Source organism: Piliocolobus tephrosceles, chromosome 2 (genome assembly GCF_002776525.5).
Source record: "Piliocolobus tephrosceles isolate RC106 chromosome 2, ASM277652v3, whole genome shotgun sequence".
NCBI classification, from domain to species: Eukaryota; Metazoa; Chordata; class Mammalia; order Primates; family Cercopithecidae; genus Piliocolobus; species Piliocolobus tephrosceles.
Genome location: NC_045435.1, coordinates 39,415,927 through 39,428,381, shown reverse-complemented (window position 1 = coordinate 39,428,381; position 12,455 = coordinate 39,415,927). Strand labels below are relative to the sequence as shown.

At 51.4% G+C, this 12,455-nt stretch overlaps 1 protein-coding gene across 1 annotated transcript in view; it reads left to right on the top strand.

Moving 5' to 3' along the window:
• ADCY5 (adenylate cyclase 5) overlaps positions 1-12,455 on the top strand; it is a 137,162-nt gene that overhangs the window by 110,924 nt on the left and 13,783 nt on the right. The window contains exons 13-17 of the mRNA XM_023214821.2: positions 4,288-4,404; positions 5,177-5,341; positions 8,095-8,270; positions 11,005-11,034; positions 12,177-12,309. Coding sequence (XP_023070589.1) covers positions 4,288-4,404; positions 5,177-5,341; positions 8,095-8,270; positions 11,005-11,034; positions 12,177-12,309 — 621 coding nt within the window. The remainder of the gene's footprint in view (positions 1-4,287; positions 4,405-5,176; positions 5,342-8,094; positions 8,271-11,004; positions 11,035-12,176; positions 12,310-12,455) is intronic.

Here is a 12,455-nt window from a genome sequence, read left to right as displayed (position 1 = left end):
TGGATTTAGGGTTGACATATAAATGAACCTCTCTAATTATAGGAAATGAGACACTCTATAAACTGTTATCAAGACAGGATGTCAAATCTTCTGGAGACTTCAAAAAAGCAGCAATTCCTGAGTTCCTACTAAGGTTTTAAAGTCAAGAGAAAGTCTTTTTAAAGAGTGTAGAGGGTGTCCGGGTACAGTGGCTCACGCCTGTAATCCCAGCACTTTGGGAGTCTAAGGTGGGTGGATCACGAGATCAGGAGACTGTGACCATCCTGGTTTCACCTGGCTAACACGGTGAAACCCTGTCTCTACTAAAAATACAAAAACAAAATTAGCCGGGCGTGGTGGCAGGCGCCTGTGGTCCCAGCCACTCTGGAGGCTGAGGCGGGAGAATGGCGTGAACCTGGGAGGTGGAGCTTGCAGTGAGCAGAGATTGTGCCACTGCACTCCAGCCTGGGCAACAGAGGGAGACTCCGTCTCAAAAAAAAAAAAAAAAAAAAAGAGTGTGGAGGGAAGTTGACTTGTAGCAAGCAAACCAGTGCACATTCAGTCATTCATTAGCTGGTAGAGCCACATCTAACATTGATATTTTTTTTAAGCCTACAGTTCTTCTCCTGGCCTCTGGATGGTCCTGGTGGGGCTCCTGGTCCCATATTCACCAGGAAGCTAATGTGCATACCCTATTCCCTGACCACCTTTTATTAAGAAAGTTTTAGCATGTATTAGTAACCTTTGCCTCTATCAGTCATTACATTGGTGGTTGCAAAATGATGAAGGAAGCCTCTCAATCAGTGGATGGGGTGATCAGAACTGAGCAGTTTAAACAACATAGGGCAAATAGGAGTTGGGGTAGGGGTGGGGGAAGGGGATGGAGATAGAATGACAAAGTTTTCAGCAGCCAAGGATTTGAAACCATCTGTCATACCATTTCAGAGTAAGATCCGCATGCTAGTGCCAAAACACTTTACCCAGCTGTGAAACCAAAAATTCCTTTAAATGGGAAATAAGGACTTTCATTCTTATTGGCAATATAGCTCTTTAAAATGCAAATATTAACTAACTTTTCTGTTGCATTTAACAGCTTACAGAGCACTTTCAAATGCATCACTTTGCTAAGTCTTGATAGCCACTCTGGGAGAGAGCTATTCCCAGTTTCCCAGTAAGGAGACTGAAGTTCAGAGTGTAGGATCACACAGCCAGTAGGAGGCTGAGCAAGATTTTTTAAAATAAGAGCTTCATTGAGACATAATTTGCATACCATAAAATTCACCTTTATACAGGTGAATGAACTTTTAATACACGAGTTTTTAGTGTATTCACAAAGTTATTCAACTATTGATGCTGATTCCAGAACGTTGTTGTCATCCCCAGAAGAAACCCCCAGATCCATTAGCAGTCACTCCTCCCTCCCTGATCACCACAGCCCTCGACAACTACTCATCTACTTTGTCTCTATGATTCGCATGTTCTGGACATCTCACATAAAGGGAATCTCACGTGGCCTTGTGAGACTGGTTTCATGCACTTAGCATGTTAGTTTTGAGGCTCGTCCATATTGCAGCATGCAACAGCACTTTACTCTCTTTATGCCTGAAAAATATTCCTGTGTATGGATGTATCACATTTTGTTTATTCATCAATTGATGGACGATTAAATTGTTTCCACTTTCAGGCTATTAGGAAGAATACAGCTGTGAACAAGGGTGTACAAGTATCTGTACAAGTCCCTGTTTCAAATTCTTTGGGGCATATACCCAGAAGTGGAATTACTGGATCATAGAATAATTCTATGCTTGAGTTTTTGAGGAGCTGCCCTACTGTTTTCCTCAGTGGCTGCCTCATTTTACATTCCACCAGCAATGCACAAGGATTCCAGCTTTCTGCATCCTCACCAATACTTTTTTTTTTTTTTTAACTTTCCTGATGGTGTTAGTTGAAGGACAAAAATAATTAATTTTGATAAAGTCCAATTTATCTATTTTTTCTTTTTTGAGTGGTGCTTTTGGTGTCACCTCTAAGAAACCGTTGCCTGATCCAAAGTCACAAAGATCTACTTGTATGTTTTCCGTAAGAGTTCTGTAGTTTTGGCTTTTACATTTAAGTTTTCTGGTCCATTTTGAGTTAATTTTTGTACAGGGTGCAGTAGGGACCCAACTTCATTTTTTTGCCTGTGGATATCCATGTGTCCCAGCACCATTTGTTGAAAAGACTGCCCTTTCACCATTGTCTTGGAATGCTTGTCAAAATCATTGGGCCATAAATGGAAGAATTTGTTTCTGGACCCTCAATCTATTTGATTCATTTCTATGTCTATCAAGCAAGATTTTAATACAAGCTTATGCTCTTCAGATCACACTTAACTTTCCTTCTACCACATAAGACGGTTTGGTCAGAGGGTCTCTTTTATTATCCCAGAGGGTCTCCTTTATTATCCCAGTGTTTGCTCAGAACATGTGCCACAGGCTTGGTGGTATAGGAGCATACCTGGGAGGCTCTCCTGCTGGGGAGATGGAGTCCCAGGCCTTCATCTTTCAGCCTGTAGCCTATGTGAGACTGCCAGTCTTCTGCCATGGCAGCAGTTCTTCCTGTGATCTGTCCATCTTTGTGGTCCCCTCTTTCCCTCTGCTGATAGGAAATGGCTTTGCTGGAAGGGTGGAGGAGGATTCTGGGGTCAGAAAGATATACACTTTCCCTATGCACACAGCCAGCTCCAAGCCCAAGACCTGGGGGTGAGCAGGGACCTGACTTTTTGTCTAGAATGCTGAAGGGTCTAAGGTGTGATTTTACCCTACTTACAAGCTAATGAGTTTGCTTGTTGCTGTTTCGTAGAGGCTGGCAGAAGACACGAGACTCCTGGGTCAGAGACAAAAACTTTATTACTCATGTTACAGTCAGCAGCATGAGTGTCAGCATATTTGTGTTGGAAGTCCCTTTGCCACTGAAGTCCCATGTGATGGGCCCTCATGGATGCTGCACACGTAGTGGGTTTGGGTTGCAGCTGAAGCTTCAACACTGGACCAAGGGCCCGACACTTTTTTGGGTTGGCAGCAAATACTGTAGCACACAAGCCAGTTCCCCTCCCCACTGGGAGTGAGTGGTCACATGGTGGTCATGCTACGGCCCTATGACCTATTTAGCTGTCAGTGTGGCCAACTACAGACACTCTCAGTATCGGGGGATGAAGAAGCCTTGTGGTCTGGCACTTTCAGCAAGAATTTTCAGGGATGCTCACGGCCCATGATTGGGGTAGAGACCTTTGCCTGCTTCACTCACCACAAAAGCTGGGGGGTGCCCAAAGGTCCCAAGAGCCCTACAAATAGGAGACTTCAGAGATGGGATGTGGCTTGCTCAGGAACACAAAGGAAAAACCAAGCCAAGCCCAGGCTTCCCGACTCCTGGTTCAGTGCTTTTTCAACCACCCTGTCTGCCCTTGAGGGGTTTTATGGACACCTAGCATGTCTGTAGCAGATATACCTCAGCAGGAAGGGGTGGGGCAGGTAGGGGTGGGGCATCATGGATCCACTGTTTTGCTTCTCTGTCCATCAGATTCTTTTTCCAGCCTAGGTTGCATAGGAGATGAGGGGGACATCATTTACAAGGCCAGCTGCATCAGATTTGGTGGCAGAAATGGGACTTAGGAGCCCAATCATGTAATTACCAAAGCTGCAGGGGTCTTTGAGTAGACATGGTTTGTCTAGTGGAAGAATACAGAGGAGGAGAGGGTGAGGGAAATGGCAGGTCCCTGGAGCTTTGTGCTAAGGACAGAGCTCACTCAGTGCTCAGGGCCACATCCACCTCCCTCCTGCTCCTCACTGCTCAGTTCCTCCTCCTGAGTGAGGCCTAATCCTCTCCAAATCCTTAAACCTACCACTGCCCACTCCCTCCCAGAAGCCTTCTCAACCCTCCGGGGAACATTCTGAGCCCTCCACGACTCCTCAGCTGCCACCCACCGCCCCTCCCTGATGGCACACAGCAGGTCAATGTGCTTTTTTATTGATTTCTCTGTTGGGTCAAGATACCATCTTTCCTCTCATCCTGCCTCTCTCGCCTGGGTTCCCCACGTAGTCCCGCTCCTGGTCAGCTGCAGAATCTGCCCTGCCGTTGACCTGGAAGCAATGTTGCAGCAGTTCAAGGCTGGAGACTTGCAGGCTGGGAGGGCCACCAGGAAGGCCCGGGGGTCACGCTGGGGAGAGACACAGGTATGTCCACTACACTCCTGGGGCCATTTGTGGAGTCCTTGCTGAATGCTATTCCGTCTCTCCCTCCCTCCCTCTCTACCCCCCACCCCTACCCTAGCTCTTCCCCTCCCCGCTGCAGACTCTCTCCAGGAAGATCGTGCGGTCCAAGATGAACAGCACCCTAGTTGGGGTGTTCACCATCACCCTGGTGTTCCTGGCGGCTTTTGTCAACATGGTGGGTGGCTGCACCATCTCCCAGCACCTCCACAGCCCCATTGGATCAAACCCATTGGAGCCGTGTACCCGCCCGGCAGGGCTAGGAGACACTTTCTTATTTGTGTCGCTCCTGGGTCTGGGATAAGCTTTGACTCAATGTGCCTCACATGGAGTCTTTTTTTGTTTTTTGAGACGGAGTCTTGCTCTGTCACCCAGGCTGGAGTGCAGTAGCCGGATCTCAGCTCACTGCAAAGCTCTGCCTCCTGGGTTTATGCCATTCTCCTGCCTCAGCCTCCCAAGTGGCTGAGACTACAGGTGTGCACCACTACCATGCCCAGCTAATTTTTTTTTTTTTTTTTTTTTTAGAGATGGGGTTTCCCCATGTTGCCAGGCTGGTTGCCAGACTGGTCTCAAACTCCTGGGCTCAAGGGATCCGCTGGCCTTGGCCTCTCAAAATGCTAGGATTACAGGCATGAGCCACTATGCTTGGTACTCTCCCACTAAGTGAAGTTCTTAGCTCTTCATTCTCAAGCCTGGTGGGGCCAGGAAGAGTTTAGGGAATGTCCCCAAGGCGTGTTTAAGAGCCCCTCCTTGGCAGGGCACGCTAGCCACACCCCCTCCAGCCAGGGCAGCTGAGCAAACCTTGCCCGTTCCTCAGCCTCTTTCAGATTTTGTCCCCATCAGTGTCACTGCACCTGAGGCGGAGGACGGGTGGGAGCCTGCAGCTGGGTTTGCCCTACCTGTCCCCCAGCAGCTTACCCTCCCCTCACCACCCTCCTCCCTGCCCCCAGTTCACATGCAACTCCAAGGACCTGCTGGGCTGCTTGGCACAGGAGCACAACATCAGCGCGAGCAAGGTCAACGCATGTCACGTGGTGGAGTCGGCCGTCAACTACAGCCTGGGCGATGAGCAGGGCTTCTGTGGCAGCCCCTGGCCCAACTGCAACTTCCCCGAGGTACTGGGTGTGCACGGGCTGGAAGGGAGTGGTGACGAGTCCCTTGCCCTCCCCCACTGTCCCCTCAGCTGCTCAGGACAGTCTGAAGGACAGGGTCTCACCAGCTCACTGTCTTCTAGAGACCCGCTTACCCCAATATCTCTCACTCCTACGTGCCAGACGCTGGGAACAAGGGGAGCCTCCTCCGTATGATGATGATGATGACGGTGGTGTAGCTGTTGTTTCTATAGTGCTTACCAGGGACTGTGGCTAAGGGTTCTATACACACTTACTAATGAAATCCTCCCAACAGCCTATGACATAAGTGTTATATTATCTCCTTTGTAGAGGCAAAGAACCTGAGACACAGAGAGGCTAAGTAATTTACCCCAGGTCACACAGCCAGGACTTAACAGAGCTGGAGCTCTCATTCAGTTTGTCCGGCTCCAGACAGAGTTCGTGCTCCTGATCCGGGGGCAAAACTTTCTGGACCCTCCGCTTCTCTAGCAGACCCTGCCCCACCTCAGGAGAACCCACCTAAGCCCCAGCTGTTAGGGTCAGAGAGGAGAGGGGGGAGCAAAGGAACCCAATCCCAAACCAGCACTACTATAAATCTCACCCGTTCAAAGTGCACAGTTCAGTAGCTTTTCATGTGTTCACCAGTGTGTACACCCATCATCATCATCTAATTTTAGAATACTTTTATCACCTCAAAAAGAAATTTTGTGCCTATAGGCATTTGGGTTTAAAAATAGTGCCACGTATCCTTATTCGGAGAGCAGCATATATTAAGCACCTGTGGCATGCAAGGTGCTTCGTTCACGGTGCTGCATTTGACAGGGAGCAGTTCGCTAGTCAGCAGTTGGGCCGGCCTTCCAGCCTCCCCCTTCTCACATCCCCAGCTCCCTATGGGTGCACACATGAAGCCAGTAAGATGGGGGCAGTTTGCCTTTTTCTGGGGAGAAGGTTCATGTTTTCATCCAACTCCCAAAGAGCCTGTGACTGCAGCTGAGGGGTGCTGTGGGCTGCCAGTGTGGGCCTCCCTCCCAGCCTGGGATCTGGCTCAGTTGTACAGATAGGGCAGAGAAGGCCCAGGGAGGAGCAGGGCTTGGCCCCAGCTCACCCAGGCAGGTGTAGCCCCACCCCCGCCCCGCCCCGCCCCGCCCCGCCCCTGGGCTGGTGGCAAGCTCTCTGTCTCTTCCAGGCAGCCATGTTGCACCCAGCCTCCCCTTCCTAGCCTCCCCTCCCCAGCCTCACCTCCCTAGCCTCCCTAGCCTCCGCTGCCTCACACATCTGGCTGAGAGCCCACAGGAGCACTTCAGCTTTCTGAGGGCTGTTTGTGAGGAGCAGAGGCTATTTTCAGTCTCGTACTTGCCCCTTGATGGTGGTTCCCCTGGTGAGGCTAAGGCCAGGGGGAGAGGGTGGCAGTGGGCAGATTCTGGCTCGTCATTTGTGGGAGAGGCTTGGTGCCAGCCTTCAGCCCCCACCAGCAGACCACCCCCCTCAAAGGTTTCTCCTGATTCAGCAACTCCTTACAGACCATGCCCTGGGGGGTCCCCAGCATCCAATGTTGGCCTCCTGGTTGTCTGGGCCAGGGTCTGAACGGGAATCCAGGCTGGCTCTTGGAGCTGCCATCCCTCCTCTCAAAGCCTGGGGCTCGGGGGCTCTGAGCTTGCTCCTCTAGGCATGCCCTCCTCATTCCCTCTTCTGCTCCTGTTCCCAGTGGTGAGGGGAGGCTTCCCCCAGCAATCCAGTCACCCAGGGGCCCTTGGCCGTCTTTCCTTGGCTCCGGAAGGCCTGGGGAGGCTGAGGGTCTGCGCTTGGGGGCTGCTGCAGCCCAGGGCCGAGGCTGTGTGCGAAGACTAAATGTCTGGAGGCCTGACTCAGAAACAGTGGCGCTAAATTAAAAATAATGACAACAATAACCGATGCTGATGTGCATCAAGGGACAGCAGCAGATGGGGACCTCCAGGATGACCTGGTTCAGCCCCTCAGTTGTCTAAGAAGGAAACGGAGGCTCAGAGACCAGAAGGGGCGTCCCCAGAGGGAACAGCACAGGGCATGATCTGTCCTCTGAAACCTTTGGGGCCCCATGTATTTTGGACTTTAGAATTTTTCAGAGTTTAAAAGGTTGCCTCCCACCCCCAGTGGAGTCTGATCATGACGTGGTCATATTTCTACAGTATAGCATGTCTGCATGTCACAGGAGACAGGATAAAGATAACTAGCGTCCCAGCAGGGAGGTCAGCTTTTGTCACCAGAGCAGCTCCGTTCAGGCGTGGCCCCTACAGGAGTCATGAAAACACATTCAGCTTTTGGAGCTTTGTAGTTCAAAGCTGCAGATGAGGGGGGGGGCCCCCACGGTTACCGAGGGTGCCAGACAGTGCAGCGAGGCCTTCCTTGCTTGTGTTCATCACAGCAAGCCGTGAGATAGGAAGTCTTGCAGAGGGGACACGGAGGCTCAGAGGGGCTGAGCACACAGCCCGAGGCACACAAAGCCCAGCCTGGATCACGGCTGAAACCCAGGGCAGCCTGGGCCTGCAGCATAGCTGTAATGTGGGGCTGTCCTGCAGGCAATGGCCAGACTCCAGCTGGAGCCCATCTCCTGGTTCCTAACCAGGGCCCTTCGCCTTACATCACACCTGTTGGGAAATTTACATCAGCAGAAACATGCCCAGCCCAGGCCTCACTTGACCCAGCTCAGACTGGAAGATGCACGGGGCCAGGGGGCGGGCAGGGCCTGGGGAGCTGATGCCATTGCCCTCTGCCCGCAGTACTTCACCTACAGCGTGCTGCTCAGCCTGCTGGCCTGCTCCGTGTTCCTGCAGATCAACTGCATCGGGAAGCTGGCGCTCATGCTGGCCATCGAGCTCATCTACGTGCTCGTCGTGGAGGTGCCGGGTGTCACGCTCTTCGACAATGCCGACCTACTGGTCACCGCCAACGCCATGTACGGGGCACCTTCCTCACGTTCCCCACGGGGCACGGGACATTGCAGGGAGGTGGCAAGAGCAGGAGGTTTAGGGTTCCGGCACCACGGGGAACTTGTGAGGAGAGTGTCTTGTTCCTCCCCAGCCCTGACATCTGGGGAAACGGCCTTGTTTCTTTCCTTCCTTCCCGTCCCCAGTAGTTGGAGTGGCCTCAGGTCACCAGGCCCCATTGTGTTTCTTTCTCTGATTTGCTCCTCCCCAGGGCAGCCTCCAGTGGGCTGCTTTCACCTCAGTCCAGCTGCCCCAGGCTCAGAGGAGTCACGGTCCAGCAGAGCCAGGCAGTAAGGTGTGTGGGAGCAGAGGGACAAGCTTTGTTGTTCACAGGCTCTGTGTCCCACCTCAAGGCAGGTGCCTGGATATCTGCTGTTCCTCTTCATCCTCCAGCAACCCAGCCAAATAGGCAGACCCACCACGTAAGGCGGGGCATCTGTGCACTACTGAAAGGCTCCTGGCTGTGGTGGCAGAGGTTAGATCCCACGTCCTAGAGGTGGTGGGCGTGAAGGTGGGGCCCACGGCTGTCTGGCCCCACAGTCAGCATGGCCATGTAGTGATAGATGTCAGATTTCCAAGGGAGGTGGCTCCATGAGGGGAAAGACCTCAGGCTTCGGGGGAAATTGAGTTAGAATCTCAGCATCAGACACATTGGTCATTCCTCTGAACCTCATAACTTTTTCCTTGTAAAATGGGAATATTGTCAACCTAAATGAAGGTGGTTGAGGCAGAAATAATTTGATTAAGTTTTATTGGAAGCCGAATGTGAGGATTGGCCAGGAAGACACACGCACCAAGTTGGGCGTGTTCCAGAAGCTTCGGGAATGCTTTCATAAGAAAGTAGAAGGGAAGGGGACTCCTCAGATCAGAGTTGTCCTTTGTCATTGGAGGATTACAATCATTGACTACAGATCGCAACATACAGACTAAAATGTCTACATGCTAGCAATCAGTACAAATTCATGATTCAGAAATGAATCAGCATTTTTTTATATCAATAGGTTATGCATTAATCAGTACATCAGCAATTTGAGGAGCTCAGATAAGATTCTTCACTCAGGGACAGGATATTGCTGTAAATCACAAGACCTCCCCGAAGCAGGTTAATTTGGAAGCTTGGCAAATGTGACCTGTCGATTATCAACACCTAGAGTAGTAAGATGTATTTAAAGTGCCTGATTTGTCATACTCTTTTCTATGCATCACCACTCCCTACACACACACCAAGAAGTGCAAAAAAAAAAAAAAAAAAAAAAGTGACAGTTCTGTGTCCCCTGAAAAAATGTAGCAAACTGTACCTTTTTTGAGCTAGAGGAAGGGATTCATCCATCCATCCATTTGTTCACCCATTCATTCGTTCAAAAATATTTATTAAGGGCGTGCTTTGTGCCAGCCGCTGACCTAGGCAGTGGAGGTACAATGTGGATACACAGAAAACTCTCGGGAATGTTTCTGTCTCGCGAAGGTGGTGTTGCCTGAGAGGTGGAGCTCTAATGAAGGGTTTAAGTCATATTCAAGGAAGAACTTCTTGGTGGTTGTGTAGGGGCCGTGGCCAGATGACCACAAAGACATGGGGCAGTCGAGCATAGGACAGGCTGCAGTCCTTTGAGGAGGAAGAGAAGGTCCAGGAACTTTCTACCCATGGGTTGGGACTGGAGCAGGGAATGTTGCCCTCCTCTTACTGCTCCTTCCCCGTCCCCAGCATCTCCTCTTCAGGCGCTGAAGCTGGCAGCAGATAGTAAAGGTTATTTCTGGATTGGGAGACTGTGGTTTGGCTCTAGGGCAACATTTTCCAATAGATAAAAAGTGGGCAGGGTGCGGTAGCTCACGCCTGTAATCCCAGCTCTTCGGGAGGCTGAGGTGGGTGGATCAGTTGAGTCCAGCCTGGCCAACAAAATCCCGTGTCTACTAGAAATATAAAAATTGGTCAGGGGTGGTGGCATGTGCCTGTAATCCCAGCTACTTGGGAGACTGAGGCACAAGAATAGCTTGAACTCAGGAGATGGCGGTTACAGTGAGCCGAGACTGCACCACTGCACTCCAGCCTGAAAAATAAAAAAAGACTGTCAAAAAAAAAAAAAAAAAAAAAAAAAAACCACTTACGTAATTTAAAATTTTCTTATAGCCATATTAAAAAGGCAAAAAGTATAATTTGAGTTTTATTTAATGAGTATTATATAGCCAGAATATCATTTTAAGATATAATCAGTATAAAATTTTTAATGAAATATTTTACCTTTTTTTACACTAATTATTCAAAACCTGGTGTATGTTTTACACGTACAACACATTTTAACTTGCACCAGCCCCGTGTTAAGTCTCAGCAGCTGCATGTGGCCAGCGGCTGCCACACCAAGCAGCACAGCTGTGGGATCTCCTCCACTCCCTCTGGACGGCAGCAAAGGCCTGGGAGAGGGAGAGGCAGGCAGGCCTCCACCCAGGCAGATGGGCTGGGTCAGGGAAGGCAGGGTTTCAGGTAAGAGCTGGGTGGTTTGTGGTCATGAGTATCCAATGCTAGTTGGGGCTGTGTTTTCTACCACCTCCCATCCTGAAAGTGTCCTTGAATATGGAGGGGGTTGGGGCTGGGGAGCCAGGAGCAGCAGTGGTGGGGACAGCAGAGCAGGGCGTGGGGGCCGAGCAGGAGTGGAGGCCGCCTTATGCAGGAGGGTGGCCCTGACCAGTCTTCCCCAACTCTCTTCACAGAGACTTCTTCAACAACGGGACCTCCCAGTGGTGAGTTGATGCTCCTCAGATAGGGCCGCTCCCTGCCCTCAGCACAGAGCAGACAGGGAAGGCAGCTGGTGCCCAGGTGGGAGGGGCCTTCGGTGGCAAGGTGGGTAATGAAGGAGGAGGCCAACAGAAACAGGGAGGCTGGTTCCTCCTGGGGCAGCAAGGCGTCCTCAGGGGCAGAGGCCCTGGTCACTTTCATGATCCCCGCCAAGGTGATCTGTAGGCTCTGTGGTTGGGATCACCGGCTTCAGATCATTCCATAGGCCTCATTTTAAAACATTTAGCTTCAAGCTCTTCCCCAGGAGCCTGTGAGAACCCCAGACCCAGGAGAATGGAAGCTGGTACCCACTTTCCCTCTGGAGTTGAGGAATAAAGGCGAGGGCTGCAGCGCTTGTGGGACCCGTCCCTGCGTTGAGGGCTGCTGCCTGAGCAAGGGGGGAGGCGGTCACTGGAGCCTCTGTGCAGCCTTCCAGGGCTTGAGCTCTTGGCTGGCACAAGACTTAGGGTTTGGAATGGCCGCTTTTGTTAAGAGTATCTATTAGTAACAAAAATAGAGTTAGACAATAATGCTACTAGTTTTGGAGCACCTACTGTTTGTCAGATGCTGCACTAAGCATTTTGTTTATAATATCTCTTTAATCCTTACTACCATCTTGAAATGTGGGTATTGTTATCCTGTTGTACACAGATAAGCAAACTAAAGTTCAGAGAGATTAAGACACTTGCCCAAGGTTGTCTAGAGACAGGGTCAGCATGGCCTGCCTGGCCCCCTTGTACTGCACCCACTGCCCCTGTCTTGTCCAGAGAAGGATCTGGATGTACATGGTGCCTTTTAGAAGGGCCGAGTTCATCCCCTGATCTGACAAGAGGGGAGCTCCCAAGTGACGGGGGGTTATGAGGCGTCAGGAGAGGAGTAATGGCTGCCTGGGCTGCAGGTGCAAGCAGGGTCTGAGATGGGGCTGCCAGCCAGGAAGGCTTCCTGGAGGAGGCATGCGTGAGGCAAAGTTTGAGCAGGGGGATAAGGAAGAGGGGAAGGTATAGGGGCAGGAAGAAAAAAGGGACAGCAGTGGGTGGGGGTGGGGGTTCCTCAGAGCCCGCTGTGAGGAGCCAGGGCGGACTCAGGCCTGCCCACCTCCTACCCGCAGCCCTGAGCACGCAACCAAGGTGGCATTGAAGGTGGTGACGCCCATCATCATCTCAGTCTTTGTGCTGGCCCTGTACCTGCACGCCCAGCAGGTGGAGTCCACCGCCCGCCTCGACTTCCTCTGGAAACTGCAGGTGGGTGGACCTGGGGCTGGACCTGGGGAGGGGAGGCAGGTGACGGAGAGCAACAGGCTCGTGTCCTGGGCCAGGCCAAGCCGGGCCTTCATTTTACACTGACTAGCTGTCCTGCTCAGGCCCCATTGAAGCCACTTGGTGCCCTG